This window comes from Rhinopithecus roxellana, chromosome 4, assembly GCF_007565055.1.
Source record: "Rhinopithecus roxellana isolate Shanxi Qingling chromosome 4, ASM756505v1, whole genome shotgun sequence".
NCBI classification, from domain to species: domain Eukaryota; kingdom Metazoa; phylum Chordata; class Mammalia; order Primates; family Cercopithecidae; genus Rhinopithecus; species Rhinopithecus roxellana.
In genome coordinates, this window is record NC_044552.1 from 131,212,939 (window position 1) to 131,232,557 (window position 19,619).

At 41.4% G+C, this 19,619-nt stretch overlaps 1 protein-coding gene and 1 non-coding gene across 2 annotated transcripts in view; one reads left to right on the forward strand and one right to left on the reverse strand.

The window, feature by feature from the left end:
* Positions 1-19,619, forward strand: part of ECT2L (epithelial cell transforming 2 like) — a 111,768-nt gene that overhangs the window by 50,598 nt on the left and 41,551 nt on the right. The window contains exons 6-10 of the mRNA XM_010379507.2: positions 330-498; positions 2,427-2,565; positions 4,835-5,000; positions 9,895-10,023; positions 18,587-18,679. Of these exons, the coding sequence (XP_010377809.2) occupies positions 330-498; positions 2,427-2,565; positions 4,835-5,000; positions 9,895-10,023; positions 18,587-18,679 (696 nt within the window). The remainder of the gene's footprint in view (positions 1-329; positions 499-2,426; positions 2,566-4,834; positions 5,001-9,894; positions 10,024-18,586; positions 18,680-19,619) is intronic.
* Positions 14,925-15,031, reverse strand: LOC115897089. The gene has a single exon (XR_004057036.1). It is a non-coding gene; the product is annotated as a U6 spliceosomal RNA (small nuclear RNA).

The window sequence follows — 19,619 nt, forward strand, 5'->3', positions numbered from 1 at the left end:
TCCGGTGAGATTGTGACAAATAAGAAATTGCTTGAAGGCAAGAAGAAGGGCACAAATTAATGTGACACATATCAAAAGATTAACTGGTCTCCGCAAGAAAAGGGTTGCTTGTTCTCTGAGCTGTGTTTCTTGACCTGAAATGACTGGTAGCTCACAGCCACAGTGCCGAGAGGATGAGAAATCCAAACAGAGTACATGAAAATGGCTGTAATTATTGTCATTTGGAACCTTGCCCTGGTACAGCTTTATTTTTGATGCCTTTATCTGTGTGGACTTGGCTGAGAGAAGTATGAAGTAATCAGCCCCGCCTGCTGCTTTTTGTTTTTCAGAGGAGTTATTCAAAGTTAGACCCCCTTGGGTTAGTGGAACTTGCTGCTCTAGCGTGCTAAAGCCCAGACGCCAACCACGCCTCTCCCAGACTGTAAGGGAGCGAGTGGGATTACATGAAGCTTTGGAGAAACAGCTTGTTTTGACATCTTTAGAAATCTTGCCCAAGCGGTAAGCAAAATTCCATCTACTGACGGCTCAACACCATCCCAATACCAAACATTCACTCTAGAATAAATTTAGCTATCATGCAGAAATCTTGTGTAATTCTGTGGCTCATATCCTATGAAATATCAGTAAAGATAATTAATTTTCTAGAACAGTAGTCAAACATGCCTTCTGAAGAGGTAAACATATAACATCCAAAACTTACATTTTAAATATTCTTTTTTTTTTTTTTCTTTTGAGATGAGGTCTTGCCACATTGCCCAGGCTGGTGTCAAACTTGTGGCCTCAAGCGATCCTCCCACTATCCTCCCAAATAGCTGCGATTACAGGCATGTGCCACTGAGTCCAGCTTGACATATTCTCAACTCTGCATTGAAGCTATATTGTAGATGTAGTATATTTTCTGTATAAAGTTATTGAGCAAAAATAACATTTTTCCACAAGTGTTTTCTATGAAGTAAGAGTATCCAAATATAACTTCCACTTATATTTTTATGTACAAATATAATTCTTTTATTACCCAAAATAGAGAAACATCAGCTGCATTCAGTTACCAAATCATACTATACACTGAAATTACCAGAAATTCAATTCTATCTGACATTCATAACCATCACCATTGTGCATCTGCTTAGAATTTCTTTTTAAACTTTTTTTTTTTTTTTTTTTTGAGATGAAGTCTCACTCTGTCACCTAGGCTAGAGTGCAATGGCACGATCTCAGCTTATTGCAACCTCTGCCTCCTGGGTTCAAGTGATTCTTCTGCCTCAGGTTCCTGAGTAGCTGGGACTACAGGCGTGCACTACCATGCCTGGCTAATTTTTTTATTTTTAGTACAGACGGGGTTTCACCATGTTGGCCAGGCTGGTCTCGAACTCCTGACTTCAGGTGATCCACTGGTCTCGGCCTCCAAAAGTGCTGGGATTACAGGTGTAAGCCACCATGCCCAGCCAACTTTGGATTATTGAGATCATATAATCTCACTCACCTATGTTTCAAATGAGGAAACTGAGGCCTAGGAAGGTAACATGACTTACCCACATGTCAAAGTGTCAAACACTAGAACCTAAAACTCTAAGATTCCAACACTTTTTCAACTTCACCCACTGACGCTACATATGGATCTCTGTGTGTCTGAACATTTGTGAATGTGTGCATGTACATTTACTTGTTCAAGGCACATAAAGAATTTTAAGAGGCCAGGCATGGTGGCTCACGCCTATAATCCCAGCACTTTGGGAGGCCAAGGTGCGAGGATCACTTGAATTCAGGAGTTGGAGACCAGCCTAGGCAACGTAGCGAGACCCCATCTGCTGGGTGTGATGGCACACACCTGTGGTCCCAGTTACTTGGGAGGCTGAGGTGGGGGGATTGCTTGAGCCTGGGAAGTTGAGGCTGCAGTGAACTGTGAGGACACAACTGCACTCCTGCCTGGGTGACAGAGCAGGACCCTGTCACTTAAAAATCAAACAAACAAACAAACAAACAAAAATATATATATATGGAATTTTAGGAAGCACAGGGAAGCCCCTGCTGCTGGTATTGTTGGAGGTGAGGGTGGCTGTGGAGAGAATGAAGATATTATTCAGGAACAACTGAGGCCTAGAAGGAAATTCACAATCTCTCAGCTACTTCTTTTTAAATATCTTTTTGAACTCCAAATATGTCATTACATTCATTTACGAGCTAAGTAAGTTCTGAGAGACTGTTCCAGCATCCCACATGTGGCGGAGGAGAGGCTCAGAGAACAGATTTGGCCTCACCCCACCCAGGAGCTCCATTTGCTACTGTCCCCACAAACCACAGGGAGAGGCTAAGGGGGCCACGTGCCTTGTAGATTAGAGCTGATGCCCAGAGACATATGCTGCTTACTTACCAAAACTCAAGGTAAGAGAACATGAAAACTTCTCGTATTTCCTTTTTCTCCATAGAAGCAATATTTCTGGAAGCCATTCCTACCCTTTATTATCAAAGAAATATTGGCATGGAGTTCATAAAAATGATGACAGCTCTTCATATGCTCTCCGGCCACACTTCATATTAATATCATCCCGGATTCCTGCGTATGAGGTAGAGTATGTTATGAGGCCAGTCCTGTCCTGATAGTTTTTTGTTTTTTTTTTTTTCATCTAGACTAGAGGGTGTGTGACAATCTTTTGGCCACCATGTTTATGAAAAATGATTCAACTTCTAAAAGGAAAATCAAGCCAGGTGTGGTGGCACATACCTGTAGTCCCAGCTACTCAGAAGGCTGAGGTGGGAGGATCACTGGAACCCAGGAGGTGGAGGCTGCAGCGAACTGTGATCATACCACTGCACTCCAGCCTGGACAACAAAGTGAGACTCTGTTTCTATAAAAAAATAAAAGGCCATGTGCAGTGGCTCACACCTGTAATCCCAGCACTTTGGGAGGTCAAGGTAGGTGGATCACCTGAGGTCAGGAGTTCAAGACCAGCCTGGCCAACATGGCAAAACCCCATCTCTACTAAAAGTACAAAAAAAATAGCCGGGTGTGGTGGTGTGCACCTGTAGTCCCAGCTACTCAGAAGGGTGAGGCATGAGAATCGCTTGAACTCAGGAGGTGGAGGTTGTAGTGATCATGATACTGCACTCCAGCCCAGGTGACAGAGTAAGTCTGTCTCAAAACAAACAAACAAACAAAAAACAGAAGCGATAAAGGTAATCATAAATCAAAATTATTTTGAAAAAGCATTAAAGGCCCAAAGTTTTAACTGAGGCCTTTTAACTGAGAGGTGACAACTTACTCAAGTGTCAAAGTTTCAAACACTAGAACCTAAATTCTGAATTCTAAATCCTAAAATTCCAGCACTCTTTTAGCTTCACCCATTGATGCTGAACATTTGTGAGTGTGTGTGTGTGTGTGTATTAGTCCGTTCTCACTGCTATAAAGAAATTCGCAAGACTGGGTAATTCATAAAGGAAAGAGGTTTAACTGACTCACAGTTTGACATGGCGAGGAGGCCTCAGGAAACTTACAGTCATGGCAGAAGGCTAAGGGAAAGCAAGGACCTTCTTCACATGCCAGCAGGAGAGAGAGCAATGAGCAGGGGAAATGCCACTTATGAAACCATCAGATCTCATGAAAACTCAGTGTCACAAGAACAGCATGCGGGAAACCGCCCCCATGATCCAATCACCTCCCACCAGGTCCCTCCCTCAACACAAGGGGATTATGGGGATTACAATCCAAGATGAGATTTGGGTGGGGACACACAGCCAAACCATATCAGTGTGCATGTCCAGTAAATTTCTGTTGAATTTAATTTGTTGCACTTAATCCAAAAAAGGAGCATGCTGATTAAGAATTACTTTGAAACTTCTCTGAAATTCCCAAATAGTATTATGTAACCACCATCTCACAAAAGAACAATGTCAGAAATCTTGTTTGGTTTCTCTGTAATGAAGTGATATATTTTAATTTTAATATGAATAATATAAAAATAAAGTAAGCACAAAGACAATCTTTGTATCTATATATGTGAGTGTATTTGTATGTATATATGTGTATGTGTGTGAATATGCACACATAGAGACATATACTTAGAAAAGTTTCTATTTGTAACAAAATGGCTCCTTTTAAGATATGAACTCACTTCTTCTGGGCATCTAGGAGTCAGCTCTAATCACTGATAACCGGTGAGCTCAGTGGATCCACATGAAAGCAAGATCAGAGCCTTAATCTCCATGTGGGCCATAGATAGTTTCTGCAGTGTTTAACAATGCATCATGCTGGCCGGTCATGGTGGCCCACACCTATAATCCCAACACCTTGAGGCCAAGGCAGGAGGATTGCTGGGACTACAGGCACATGCCATCACACCTGCCTAATTTTTTATTTTTTGTAGAGACAGGGGTTTCACCATGTTGCCCAGGCTGGTCTTGAGCTCAAGTTATCCAGCAGCCTCAGTCTCAAGTTATCCAGCAGCCTGAGCTCAAGTTATCCAGCAGCCTCAGTCTCCCAGAGTGCTGGGATTACAAGTGTGAGCCACTGTGCTTGGCCACTATTACTTTTTAAAAGTTATTTGTATGTCTTTGTGCATGTTGTGCACAAAGATAAAAAGGCTGGAAGAAAATAATCTAAATTGTTAATAGTATTTATCTCTGAGTGGAGTTACATGTGTACTTAATTTTCTCCTCTTATAATTAGAAATAAACTAATTTTAATAGAAACCAATGAAGGAGGAAGCTTATCTTCTTCCATAATCTCTGAAAATTCTTTAGAAATCATGGCATATTTTGTATCCATTCTATTTCTTTCATTAATAAATATTCTAAAATAGTGGGTCTCGGCTCCTGCAGCTTTGGTTTCATTCTCCAGATGCTAGTGGAGAGCGTGAAGGCTGGCGTCGTTTCTGTGGTATATGAACACAGCATAACCTTGGAGAGCCTGCTGTATCTGATAGAAAAAGCTCTGGACGGGAGGAAGGCACAGAGCATGGGAATATTTAGCAATGGAGATAGCAGAGAAATCAATTTACTCCAAGGTAGGCCTGGGGGTTGACGATGAACAACCATGCCACTTCATGCCGTGCAGTGTGTCCACAGTATGACTTTTGGAGGACTATTTCAGTTCCAAGTTGCTAAGATGTATTGATTTTTTGGCTTTATGAAAAAAGTGAGGCATTTATTTATTTATTTATTTATTTATTTATTTATTTATTTGGTTCAGGTTCTCTTTCTGTCACCCAAGCTGGAGTGCAGTGGTGTGATCACGGCTCCCTGCAGCCTGGACTTCCCAGGCTCAAGTGATCTACCCACCTCAGCCTCCTGAGCAGCTGGGACCACAGGTATGTGCTGCCATGCGCATCTAATTTTTGTATTTTTTGTAGAGGTGGGGTTTCTCCATGTTGCCCATGCTGGTCCCAAACTCCTGGGCTCAAGTGATTCTCCTGCCTTAGCCTCTTGAAGTGCTGGGATTACAGGGGTGAGCCACCACACCCTGACTTGAAGCAATTTTTTTTATGACCGTTTTTTCAAATTTTGATTAAAGAAACAGGTTACTGTCTTAACCATTTTGAAGTGTGCAGTTCAGTATTGTTGGTTCACATTGTTGTCAAACAGATCTCCAAAAATTTTCCATCTTGCAAAACTGAAACGCTGTGCCCACTGAAAACAAACTTCTCTCTTCTCGTTTCCACAGGCCTGGCAACCACCATTCCACCTTGTTTCTGTGAATTTGAGTATTTTAGATACCTCTTATAGGGGAACCACACAGTATTTGTCTTGTCTTCTTGTGAATTGCTTTTTTTTTTTGAGACAGAGTCTCGCTCTTGTCGCCCAGGCTGGAGTGCAGTGGCACAATCTCAGCTCACTGCAACCTCTCTCTGCCTCCGGGATTCAAGTGATTCTCCTGCCTCAGCCTCCCAAGTAGCTGTGATTACAGGTGTCCACTACCATGCCTGGCTAATTTTTATATTTTTAGTAGAGATGGGGTTCCACCATGGTGGCCAGGCTGCTCTTGAATTCCTAACCTCCAGTGATCCACCTGCCTCAGCCTCCCAAAGTGCTGGGATTACAGGCATGGGCCACTTTGCCTGGCCGTGACTGGCTTATGTCACTTAGTATAATGTCCTGAAGGGTCATCGGTGTTGTATGTGTTCCTTTTAAGGGCATATATACAGCATGTTTTGTTTACCTGTTCATCCACTGATGGACACTGGGTTGCTTCCACTCTATTGTTGAATATGGGTATGCAACCATCTCTTTGAGATCCTGCTTTCAATTCTGGATATGTACCAGAAGTGAGATTGATAGATTATATGATGGTTCTATTTTTACCTTTTAAAGAAATCTCCAGCCTGCTGCAGTGGCTCACACCTATAATCCCAACACTTTGGGAGGCTGAGGTGGGTGGATCACCTGAGGTTGGGAGATTGAGACCAGCCTGACCAACATAGAGAAACCCCGTCTCTACTAAAAATACAAAATTAGCTGGGTGTGGTAGTGCATGCCTGAAATCCCAGCTACTCGGGAGGCTGAGGCAGGAGAATTACTTGAACCCGGGAGATGAAGGTTGCAGTGAGCCGAGATCGCGCCACTGAATTCCAGCCTGGGCAATAAGAATGAAACTCCATCTCAATAAAAAAAAAAAAAAAAAGAAAGAAAGAAAGAAAGAAAAAAGAAATCTCGATGCTGTTTTCCATAGCAGTTGCATCATTTCCTAATCCCACCAACAGTGCACAAGGGTTACAGTCTCTACACATCCCACATCCTTGCCAACACTTATTTTCTGTGTGTATCTGTGCTTTTTATTTATTTACTTTTTGTTTTGTTTTGTTGGTTGTTTTTGGAGACAGAGCCTTGCTCTGTTGCCCAAGGTGAAATGCAGTGGCGTGATCATAGCTCACTGTAGCCTCGAACTCCTAGGCTCAAGTGATCCTTTTTCCTCAGCGTCCTGAGTAGCTGATGCACACCATCATATCCAGCTAATTTCTATTTTTATTTTTTAGAGATGGGGTCCCACTATATTGTCCAGGCTGGTCTGGAACACCTAGCCTCAATCAATCCTTCCACCTCAGCCCCCAACATGCTGGGATTACAGGTGTGAGCCACCATGCCTAGCCTTTTTTTTTTTTTAATAGTAGCCATCCTAATGGATGTAATATCTCATTGTGGTTTTGATTTGCATTTCTCTGATTAGTGATGTCAAGCATGTTTTCATAGGCTTGTTGGCCATTTGGTTATCTTCTTTAGAGAAATGTCTATTCATGTCCTTTGCACATTTTTTAAAAGTAGGTTATTTGATTTTTTCCACTGTTGAGTTAGAGTTCATATATTCCAAATATTAACCCCTTATCAAATATATGATTTGCAAATATTTTCTCCCATTACATAGATTTCATTTTCACTCTGTTGATTGTACACTTTGATGCACAAAAGTTTTAAATTTGATGAAAGTGCAGCAATTTTAATAACAAATACCAAGATCTATAAATTGGTATACACTAACATTTATTATATTCCTAGTTGGCTTATACTACAAAGGAAAGGAATGGCTGATATCGTCAACTTGTTACAGGGCAGCTATCAAAAATCTCAATGGGGTGGAGCATGGTGGCTCACACTTGTAATCCCGACACTTTGGGAGGCCGAGGTAGGTGGCTTTCTTGAGCCCAGGAGCCCACACCAGCCTGGGCAACATGGCGAAACCCCATCTCTACAAAAAAATACAAAGAAATTAACTGGGTGTGGTGGCACACACCTCTGTAGTCCCAGCTACACCTTGGGAGGCTGAGGTGGGAGGATCCCTGGAGCCCACCAGGGCGGAGATTGAAGTGAGCCATTGAACCACTGCACTCCAGTCTGGGCTACAGAACAAGACCTGGTCTTAAAAAAAACAAAAACAGGCCGGGCGCGGTGGCTCCAGCCTGTAATCCCAGCACTTTGGGAGGCCGAGGCGGGCGGATCACAAGGTCAGGAGATCGAGACCATCCTGGCTAACACGGTGAAACCCCGTCTCTACTAAAAAATACAAAAAACTAGTCAGGCGAGGTGGCGGGCACCTGTAGTCCCAGCTACTCGGGAGGCTGAGGCAGGAGAATGGCGTGAACCCGGGAGGCGGAGCTTGCAGTGAGCTGAGATCTGGCCAGTGCACTCCAGCTTGGGTGACAGAGCAAGACTCCGTCTCAAAAAAAAAAAAAAAAAAAAAAAAAAAAAAAAAAAAAACAAAAACAAACCAAAAACCCCCAACCCCCTGCCCCTCAAAACAAACCTCAATGGTTACTTTTTTTCAGGAGAAAGAGATGATGAATGTTTTAGAAGTAAATATCTAGTTTCTATTCTTATAACTTACATTATTCCTTGCTTACACTTAAAATAAAATTGTTTTAAAACTTACTCAAATGAAATCTTCCATCATTGTGGGATGAAGGGAAAGAAGGAATAAGATGGTCCCAGATATGGCTGGAGTAAACCAGCAAAATGGCAAAGTGAGTCCCTGAGTCACCTGTCAAATTGCCATCTCTGTGGTTGGGACTTCATGTACTTGGAAAGTTTCAGTGAAATTTATCATTGGCAGAAATGAATTGTCTTTTGTTTCACTTTACCTTACTTCTGGTTTTCCCTGTTTAGCTTACCTGTGCCTAGGGCAAGTTGTGTTCGACGTCGTTTTTCTATGTCCTCCCAAAGTAAAGCACAGATACTATTTGTTTGGGGTTTAAATGTATAATGACATAGTAACTCTTCTCTAAATGGTGCAGAGATATTGGCAAGTTTATATGATGGGAGTAAGTTTATCTCGTGTAGAATGTCCTATTAGAGTTTCTTGATCTCAGCCTTTTTGTTCTCCAGGTAAGAAAAGTTTTCAAACTCTGCCTTTTCCTTATTCTGGGTGTTTTTCTGCTTTTTTGTTTTGTTTTGAGATGGAGACTCACTCTGTCGCCCAGGCTGGAGTACAGTGTCGCAATCTCGGCTCACTGCAACCTCCGCCTCCAGGGTTCAAGCGATTCTTCTGCCTCAGCCTCCTGAGTAGCTGGGACTGCAGGCATGCGTCACCATGCCCAGCTAATTTTTGTATTTTTAGTAGAGATGGGGTTTCACCATATTGGCCAGGCTGATCTCGAACTCCCGACCTTGTGATCCGCCTGCCTCGGCCTCCCAAAGTGTTGGGATTACAGGCATGAGCCACCGCTCCTGGCCCTTATTTTGTTTGTTTTTTAAGCAACAGTAACAGTGACAAAATGCCTCAAACAACTAGTTTCCTTCTATATAATTGTGGTGTTTTCCCAAAAGCTTTTGCTTTCAAAACAACATCAAAACAAAGTCGGCTACCCTGTCACATGAAGAAGTCCTTTCTCCCTCCCAGTGGGAGGGAGTGAAACACCAGAATTCTTTGCCTGTTTTCATTTCATCACCAGAGCCTGGGAATGTGGAGTTTCCAGGACTCCTTTAGAAATGGGTCCAGACCCATGTAGCTTAGCAGAATCATCACACAGAATTGTCGGGAAGTGAGAGAAAAGGAGAGTTTCAGTTGATGGTTACCATCTCTGGGAGCCTTACTTCTGCTCTGCATTATTTATTTTTTGATTGACAATCCTGGGAAACAGTTCTACTTTGGAACTTGGTTGCAAAGTCCCATGACTTGCTGGCCATCCACCCTAAACCCTGCATGCGCCTGATATCTTACCCTGCTGCACAGTGGAGGCAGAAATGCAATGTCGTAAACCTGAGTGCCTACTGTCCAATTCCAGGATGTGAAGGAGAACAGGGCCATGGTGATGGCCCCGACATGGTGCAGGAGGAAGCAGAGATGCCTCAGGTATCCTGGTCTTATAGGCAGATGGCATTTTGATTTTGTGCTTACATTTTCACAAACTGCTAATAATTTCTGTTCAGGATTATGTTACAAACTAATATGACATTTTGATTTTTTTTCCTCAGGCTATAAAATTGGTGTTAAAAATTTACTGAGGCCTGAAGTGAGAGATTTCTGGGAGAAATTAGGAAGCTATGTAGCCACTGAAGAAGAAGGGGGTCACGTGGACTTCTTCATGCCCCTTGGAGCATCAGGTTAGCTCGGAACACCTCATAGAGAGACAGTGGCCTTGCCACTTCATGGGGATATGTTGTGAATTATTGAAATGCCCCTGGGTCAAATGATTCAGTCACATTTCATGCTTCAATTTCTTTTTTCTTTATACTTCACATATCCAGGTATTTCAGGAAAGTAGCAGTGAGGGATAGTGATGAGAGTAACCTGTCTCTGCAGAAATACAGTCCCTAAATGGCAAGACCCAGCAGCATTATTTATATTTATTCTGGAAAACACAATACAACCAGCATCCAGGATATAAGGGAAGGTGCCTGACCATCATAGGAGCCATAATCATTCAATCCGAGAAAACACCCCCTGCCGCCTTCTGAACCTGGAGTAGGCATGACCTTTGGTGACCAAGAACCTGAACTTGAGTTCCATCCATATCATCATTTAGCTTTGTGGCATTAGGCAAACTTGTGGACCTCCATTTCCTCATATGAAATTTAGAACATTAGTATCTTACTGTGTCTTAAGGACTTGTGAATATCAAGATGACATAAATATTTAAATAATAAATATAGTATATATTCTTAGATAATATTAAAAACAGCGAAGCGCTTTATAAAGATAAGTATGGCTAATGACTAAGGTTGCTGATATCATCTTAAGTGGCTGCCTGTCTAGAATCAGCAACTGTGATTCAAAGTTGATTTCTATGCTTGAAGAGAAACTTCAGAAGCATTAAGTCAAATTCACTCTCTGGAGATCTGTTCAGTAAAAGCTCTGTACTCACGGGCACTGTTTTACCGGGCAGAGCGGGGGAGAGGGAGCGCGAGATTAAATCACCTCATGCTGTGTCGCTGTTGTTGGTCATTCCTTGGGGAACTGTGAGTTTTAAAATTCTTTCTACTCCTCAAATCTCACAGGACTGTTGGACACATGCAAAGCAAGCCCCTGGCAGGCTTCAAGCAGGGGACAGGAAAAAAAAGAACGGGAAAGAATTTTTTAAAACGTGCAAATAATTTTACAAAGTTATTCCAGTTATATTTATATACATACATACATATATATATATATATATATATATATATTTAATCTCAATTATGTAGAAAATACACTGGTCAGGTATGGTGGCTCACGCCTGTAATCCCAGTACTTTGGGAGGCCAAGGTGGGCAGATCAACTGAGGTCAGGGTTCGGGACTAGCCTGGCCAACATGGCGAAACCCCATCTCTACTAAAAATAGAAAAAATTAGCTGGGTGTGGTGGCGGGTACCTGTAATCCCAGCTACTCAGGAGGCTGAGGCAGGAGAATCTGCCGGGAGGCAGAGGTTGCTGTGAGCCAAGATGACACCACTACACTCCAACCTGGGCGACAGAGTGAGACTCTGCCTCAGGAAAAAAAAAAAAAAAAAAGAAAATACACATAGAAAGATCTAAAAGGAAATATACCAAAATATTAACAGCACCTATTTCTAGATGTGTTTTATAATTTTTCTACTTTTCTACTTTTGAACTTAGTTTTAAAAGACTAGGTTACAAAGAATTGGATGGTGTGATCTCATTGTTTACAACATGCGTGAGTTGGTGTATGTATTTATAGAAAAAGATTTGGAAGGATGTATACCAAAGTGTTGACACTAGTTGGATATAAGTGAGTTTTCCTTTCTTTTTTTCTCCCTTTAACTTATTTTGTCTCAATTTCCTGTAATGAACTAATATTACTTTTATAATAAGAACAAAACAAATATTTTAAGTGAAGAAGAAAGGACTTGGGAAAGTATTGAAAGGCAGAATAAGAATAAAGGGGGGAAAGTAGATTCAGTGACGTAAAAATTATCTCAAGTGAAACTTAATGACACTCAAAAAATAGGCTTCCCATCACCATTCTGGGCCCCAAAATTCTCATCAAATGTAATATTCACCTGGATGCATCAAAGATCATTGACTTCTCAGTCCAAATATCTCTTTTCCACCACTTCAGGCATCCCTTTTAGGCTTGTTAGCCCAGTAGCTGTATCACCCCTAAAATCTTGATTTCAAGTATTTATCTTTGAGAACCATTTTCAAATCATGTACTCAAATACCCCCACCACAGCAATTCTTTTCGTCTTTTTTTTTTTCCCCCAGATGGAGTATCACTCTGTCGCCCAGGCTGGAGTGCAGTGGCGTGATCTCAGCTCACTGCAACCTCCACCTCCTGGGCTCAAGCGATTCTTCTCAGCCTCCCAAGTAGCTGGGACTACAGGCATGCGCCACCACACCCAGCTAATTTTTGTAATTTTAGTAGAGACAGGGTTTCACCATATTGGCCAGGCTGGTCTAGAACTTCTAACCTCATGATCCGCCCACCTCAGCCTCCCAAAGTGCTGGGATTACAGGCATAAGCCACCACACCTGGCCCAGCAATTCTTTATCTAAGACCTCCAGCCTACACGCTCCAACTTTTTCACTATCAGCACGTCTTCATTTTTGCTTCCTTCCTTGTTAAACTTGGATTTAATGGGCCAACTTTATCATCACTCCCTTGCTAAGAATCTGAACTTCCTTGCCTTTTTTGGGTAAATCCCAATTCATTTGGCTAAATCCCAATGTTAGTTAAAACACAACTCTCTGCACACGCTATACCTGTGGGTACTAAAGCAGCTTTAAAGACTGTTGGAGTAAGTGATACAACTGTTCTGATTGGTCTAACTTCACTTTGGTGACATAACTGTCAAATGGGATTGCAACACTGATGAGCAATTTCCTTGGTAAATTCATTTTCACACTCTTTGAGATGACAATTTTATCTCTTCTCTTTAGACAATCTTTCAATAACCCTGTCTCTCAGCTTTGACCTCACCTTTTTCTGCCCTGAGAAAACAGAATCATATGGGAACTCCCTAATTTTCCCCTCACCATCGAATCCATCACTAGCTCTACCTCTTACTTTGTATTCTGTCTCCCTTTCTGCCTTGATGGAAGCAGCACCCGTCTCAAACAAGATCAGATACTGCACTTGGAATCTAGCCCATTGCCTTTCATCTTCTCTAGACTTCCTACATCCAATCCTCTCCTATACCCTCATGTCTCTCTTTATTGGATTGTTTCTATCAAACAGAAACACCTGTAGTATCTCCTGTCTTTTAAAAAAATAAAAGGACAACAAGCTTTCCCTCGCCACTTTTTAAATTGACAAGACCAGAGGTTCTCAGACTTGAGCGTGCATCCATATCACCTAGAGGGCTGGTTAAACTACACATTGCTGGGTCCCACGCAGAGTTTCAGACTCAGTTAAGTCTGGGGTGGGGCTGGAGAATTTTCCTTTCTATCAAGTTTCCAGGTTATGTTGACGCTGCTGCTTCAAGGCCTTCCTTCCTCACCTCCCACACTCTCCTCAAGCTCCTCCAATGGGTCTCTGTCTCTACTGGCACCGCTTTTGGAGGACTGTAAGTGACTTCCATGTGCTCAAATCCAGTGGTCCCTGCTCCATTCCCATCTCACTTTACTTCTTGGAAGCATCTGATGCAGAGGAACGCCCCTTCTTGAAATACTCCTTCTCTTGGTGTCCCTAATACCACCCACTCCCCGTTTCCTCCTACCTCAGTGCCCTCTTGTCTCCTTTGCAGGTTCTTCTTTCTCTGCAAGATCCTTAAATATTCCCTATGGCTTGATCCTAGCCTCTCTCCTTTCCCACATACGCACTGTCCTCCCTAGGCAGTCTCACTATTCCTATGTGTATTAGTCTGTTCTCACGCTTGGTCCGTTCTCACGCTGCTATGAATAACTGCCGGAGACTGGGTAATTTATAAAGGAAAGAGGTTTAATTGACTCACAGTTCTGCATGACTGGGGAAGCAAACACATCCTTCTTCACATGGCGGCAGGAGGGAGAAAAATAAGAGCTGAGCAAAGGAGGAAGCCCCTTATAAAACCATCAGATCTCATGAGAACTCACTCGCTCTTACGAGAAGAGGATGGGGAGATTGCCCCCTTAATTCAATTATCTCCACCTGGTCCCACCCTTGACACATGAGGATTATTACAATTCAAGATGAGATTTTGGGTGGGGACACAGCCAAACCATATCACTATGACTCTAAATGTAATTTGTATGCTGAGAACCCCGAAATTCATGTCTCCAGCTCTGAAATCTCTGAGCTGCAGACTCATATCTAATTCCCACTTGGAATCTTCATACTGGATGTTTAATTTTCACATTTAATAGACACCTCAAAGTTAAATCAGACCCTTGATTGCCTTCCCAGCACCAAACCTACCCCTTCCCCAGATTCCTCAGTAAAAATATCATTCAACAGTTACTGCATAAGCCAAAAATCTGAGAATCTGAGACTCATTCTTTTTGGCATTAAAAACATTTTTAAATATAATTAATATACAATAAACTGTACATAACTAAAGTGTGCAATTGACTAAATTTTGACATATGTATGCTTATCCCATGAAACCATAAGAAAAATCAAGAAAATGAACATATTCATTGCCCCCAAAAATTTCCTCGTGCCATTCCATAATTTCTCTCTCCTGCTTCTCCCCACCCCCAACCTGAGGCAACCACTGGTCTTGCTTTCACGTATATTAGTTTTCATCTTCTGGAATTTTCCTTTTTTTTTTTTTTTTTTTTTTTTTTTGAGACAGGGTCTGCTTTGTTGCCCAGGCTGGAGTGCACTGGTGAAATCAAGGCTCAGTGCAGCCTCGACTTCCTGGGGTCAAGTGATCCTCCCACCTCAGCCTCCTGAGTAGCTGGGACTACAGGCACACAACACTACACTTGGCTAATTTTTTTATTTTTAGTAGAGACAGGGTCTCCCTATGCTTCCCAGGCTGGTCTTGAGCTCCTAGGCTCAAGCAATTCTCCTTCCTCAGCCTGCTGGGATCACAGACATGCGCCATCCCACCTGGCCTAGAATTTTCCTTTTCCTTTTTTCTTTTTTAATATGGAACATTTCAAAAATTTGCAGGTCATCCATGTGCAGAGGCCATACTAATCTTCTCCGTATTGTTCCAATTTTAGTATATGTGCTGCCAAAGTGAGCACTGACCTAGAATCTTCTATAAATGGCATCATACAGTACGTATTATCTGTCTGACTTTCTTCACTCAATCATTATTTTAGATTTATCCATCCGATGCATGTATCAATGTCTCCTTTTTACTACTGGGAATTATTACATTGTACATGTATACTACAATTTGTTTATCCATTAATTTGTTGATAGATAAATTTGAGTTCTTCCTGGTTTCTGCTTTTACAAATAAAGCTTCTATGAACATATGCTTTCATTTCTCTTGGATGAATACCTGGGAGTAGAGTGGCAAGGTTATATGTAGGTGTATGTTTAACTTTATAAAAACACCAGCTAAACTGATTTCCAAAGTGACTTCAGCATTTTACATTTCCACAAGCAGTATCTGAGAACTCTAGCTGCCCATCATTCTAACACTTGGTATGGTCAGTCTTTTTAATTTTAGCCATTCAGGTGGGTATGTGGTGGTTATCTCATTGTGGTTTTAATTTGCATTTTCCTAATGACTAATGATGCTCAAGATCTTTTCATATGCTTATTTGCCATTCTTTTGACCATCTTAAAGACTAGGTTGTTTGTTTCTTATTCAGTTTTAAGAACCCTTTGCACATACTGGATAAGTAACTTGCAAATATTTTCTCCAGTCTGTGACATATTTTCCTTCTTTCAACAGTTTCTTTTCAAGCAGAGTTCTTCTTCTTCTTCTTCTTCTTTTTTTTTTTTTTTTTTTTTTTTGAGACAGAGTTTCACTCTTGTTACCCAGGATGGAGTGCAATGGCACAATCTCGACTCACTGCAACCTCCGCCTCCCAGGTTCAAGCGATTCTCCTGCCTCAGCCTCCTGAGTAGCTGGGATTACAAGATTACAGATGCCTGCCACCATGCCCAGCTACTTTTTTTATATTTTTAGTAGAGACAGGGTTTCACCATGTTGGCCAGGCTAGTCTTGAACTCCTGACCTCAGGTGATCCACCCACCTCGGCCTCCCAAAGTGCTGGGATTAACAGGCATGAGCCACTGCGCCCAGCCTGAAGTACAGTTCTTAATTTCGATGAAATCAAATATACCAAATGTTCTTGTATAGATCATGCTTTGGCATCATATCTAAACACGATTTACCTAACCAAAGGCCACTAAGATTTTCTCCTATGTTTTTTCTAAATGATTTATAGTTTTAAGTTTGACTTTTAGGTCTGTGATCCACTTGACTATTTTTTTAATGTAATATATGAGATATGGATAGAAGTTAATTTTTTTTTACACATGGCTAGTTGTTTCATCACCATTCTTTATAACTACTATCCTTTTTCCAATGAATTTAATTTGCACCTTTGTTGAAATCTATTGACTATGTATGTACATTGGACTCTCTATTTGATTTCATTGATGAATTTGTCAATGAAAGTGCTATAGACATCAGTAAGTGAGAGACATCCCAAACTTTCAGCTGCTGTCATCTTGTTTCATGAAGCAATTGAAGCATTTTGGAGTATTTATTCTTGGACCACAAATAGTTAAAATAAATTACCCATTTCATTCCAAGTAATTCAACCTGTATGCTGAATTAAATAATTCATTGTATATGTTGTGCCACTGAAGGGGCTATTTTTTATTATTTATTTATTTATTTATTTATTTTTTACTTTAAGTTCTGGGATACAAGTACAGTGTGTGTAGCTTTGTTACATGGGTATACATGTGCCATGGTGATTTGCTGCACCTGTCAACCCATCATCTAGGTTTTAAGCCCTGCCTGCATTATCTGTTTGTCCTAATGCTCTCCCTCCCCTTTCCCCCCAACCCTCCTAGGCCCCGGTGTATGATGTTCCCCTCCCTGTGTCCATCTGTTCTCATTGTTCAACTCCCACTTATGAGTGAGAACATGCGGTGTTGGGTTTTCCGTTCCTGTGTTAGTTTGCTGAGGATGATGGCTTCCAGTTTCGTCCATGTCCCTGCAGAGGACATGAACTCATTCCTTTTTATGGCTGCCTAGTATTCCATGGTGTATATGTGCCACATTTTCTTTATCCAGTCTACCACTGAGGGACATTTGGGTTGGTTCCAAGTCTTTGCTATTGTGAACAGTGCTGCAATAAACATACGTGTGCATGTGTCCTTATAGTAGAATGATTTATAATCCTTTGGGTATATACCCAGTTATGGGATTGCTGGGTCAAATGGTATTTCTGGTTCTAGATCCTTGAGCAATCACCACACTGTCTTCCACAGTGGTTGAACTAATTTACACTCCCACCAACAGTGTAAAAGCATTCCTATTTCTCCACAGCCTTACCAGCACCTGTTGTTTCCTGACTTTCTAATAATCACCATTCTAACTGGCATGAGATGGTACCTCATTGTGGTTTTGATTTGCATTTCTCTAATGACCAGTGATGATGAGCTTTTTTTCATGTGTTTGATGGCCTCATAAATGTCTTCTTTTGAGAAGTGTCTGTTCACGTCCTTCGGCCACTTTTTGATGGGGTTGTTTTGTTTTTGTTTTTGTTTTTTCTTGTAAATTTGTTTAAGTTCCTTTTAGATTCTGGATATTAGCCCTTTGTCAGATGGATAGATTGCAAAAATTTTCTCCCATTCTGTAGGTTGCCTGTTCACCCTGATGGTAGTTTCTTTTGCTCTGCAGAGGCTCTTTAGTTTAATTAGATCCCATTTGTTAATTCTGGCTTTTGTTGCAATTGCTTTTGGTGAAGTCATGGTGAAGTCATGAAGTCTTTGCTCAGGGAAGGCGCTAAATTTTAGCCATCATATTCCATCCTGTGTTTAACTTTTTAAAATCTGTCCTCTTACAATGAGACTTATCCTTTGAGTCAGACTATTTTAGAAAAAATATATAGATTTTTCTCTTTCTTTGGGCTGGGTATTCCAAATCTGAAAATAAGCCCCAAATCAAACTCCATGCCCTCTTTCCCCATCCTGTAGCTTAGTCCTCAGATTGTTTCGGCTTCAGTATTTAGGGGTGAACTATAAAGTGTTCATGGACTGTTCAATGGAGTGGTTTGAATGGAAGACGAGAACTGCTAGTGGCCTTTCTTGGCCATCTCTTTAGTGCCCGTATGTAATATTTAACTGCTCTGGATTAGTCTGTTCTTGCATTGCTATAAAGAAATACCTGAGGGTGGGTAATTTATAAAGAAAAGAGGTTTAATTACTTCGTGGTTCTCCAAGCTGTATAGGAAGCATGCCACTGGCATCTGCTTGGCGTCTTCTGAGGGCCTCGGGGAGCTTATAATCACGGCAGAAGGTGAAGGGGCAGCTGGTGTGTCACATGGCAAGAGCGGGAACAAGACAGAGGGAGGAGGTGCCACACACTTTTAAACAACCAGATCTTGTGTGAACTCAGAGTGAGAGCTCACTCATCACTAAGGGGAGGGCACTAGCCATTCATGAGGGATCTGCCCCCATGATCCAGATACCTCCTGCCAGGCCCCACCTCCAATGCTGGGGATTAGATTTCAACATGAGATTTGGAGGGAACAAATAGCCAAGTTATATCATCTTCCATGGCAAAACATATGAGTAAACTAACAAAAGTATTTTTGACTACACAGAGGCAGGAACTGAAGTTCTTTCCCAGCTGTCTCAACTAACTGGCACGTTCTTTACGGCCCCCACTGGGATTGCAACTGGCTCTTACCAGCACAGTAAGTGTTATGGGAACTGAGTGCCATGTCCAATAACACAAGCCAACTCCAGGATCATCAAAAGACAAAATCCAGTTAATAGTACTGGTATGGCTGATATCCATTACTCTCTTTCATTCCTCCCCTGAAGGAACGCTATCACTTCCCAAACTGGGTAATCTCACATCATTCAGTCATTTGCTTAGAAGAGAATTATTTATTGTACATATTTGCCCCAAACCATCATTTACAAAAACTCTGTTGAAAACATAATCTTTAACAATTAAGCAAAGTTGCTGATCTAGAAAAATAATAAGTACAAAGAGTAACTTTTCTTGGTAAAATATAGTCAATATGATTTTATTTGGAAAAATAAATTGTAGCTACGAAGAGATGGCAAAGAGGCTGGCTTAGTTTCCATTACAGTAGCATTATCTGAGAGGAAAAACAATCAGAGAAAATACACCTGAAAGCAAACTTTCATTTAGGTACTAAAGCTGCAAATTTAGATTAAAATGTAACATGGGCTGACCAACAAGAGAGTCAAATTGCTTTGTTACACTGACGCCAGTCATTTTCTGCTTTAAAACACCCTTGATTCCTATCAAGTAGGGCTGAGAGTGATGCAAACTATATAAAGCATTGCTTCTCTACTCCTAAATGCCAAGGGCCTTTTAGAACTTGGGAAAACTGGCACAATTGTAAAACTGGTAAGGGAAAAGATTCTTTATAGATAAAACAAAAGTGCATTGACCTAATATAGTTTTGAAGCAGAGGTCACTTGCTAATTTTAGTTAATATAGCAACGTCACCAAATGATAGCATATTTGGCTCTGTGGAGAGAGGAACTGGCCTAGCAGAGTGCAGCAGGCTATGAACACTGTTGCTGGTAATAGGGAACAGGTTTTCTTTCTTTCTTTTTTTCTTTCTTTCCTCCCTCCCTCCCTCCCTTCCTTCCTTC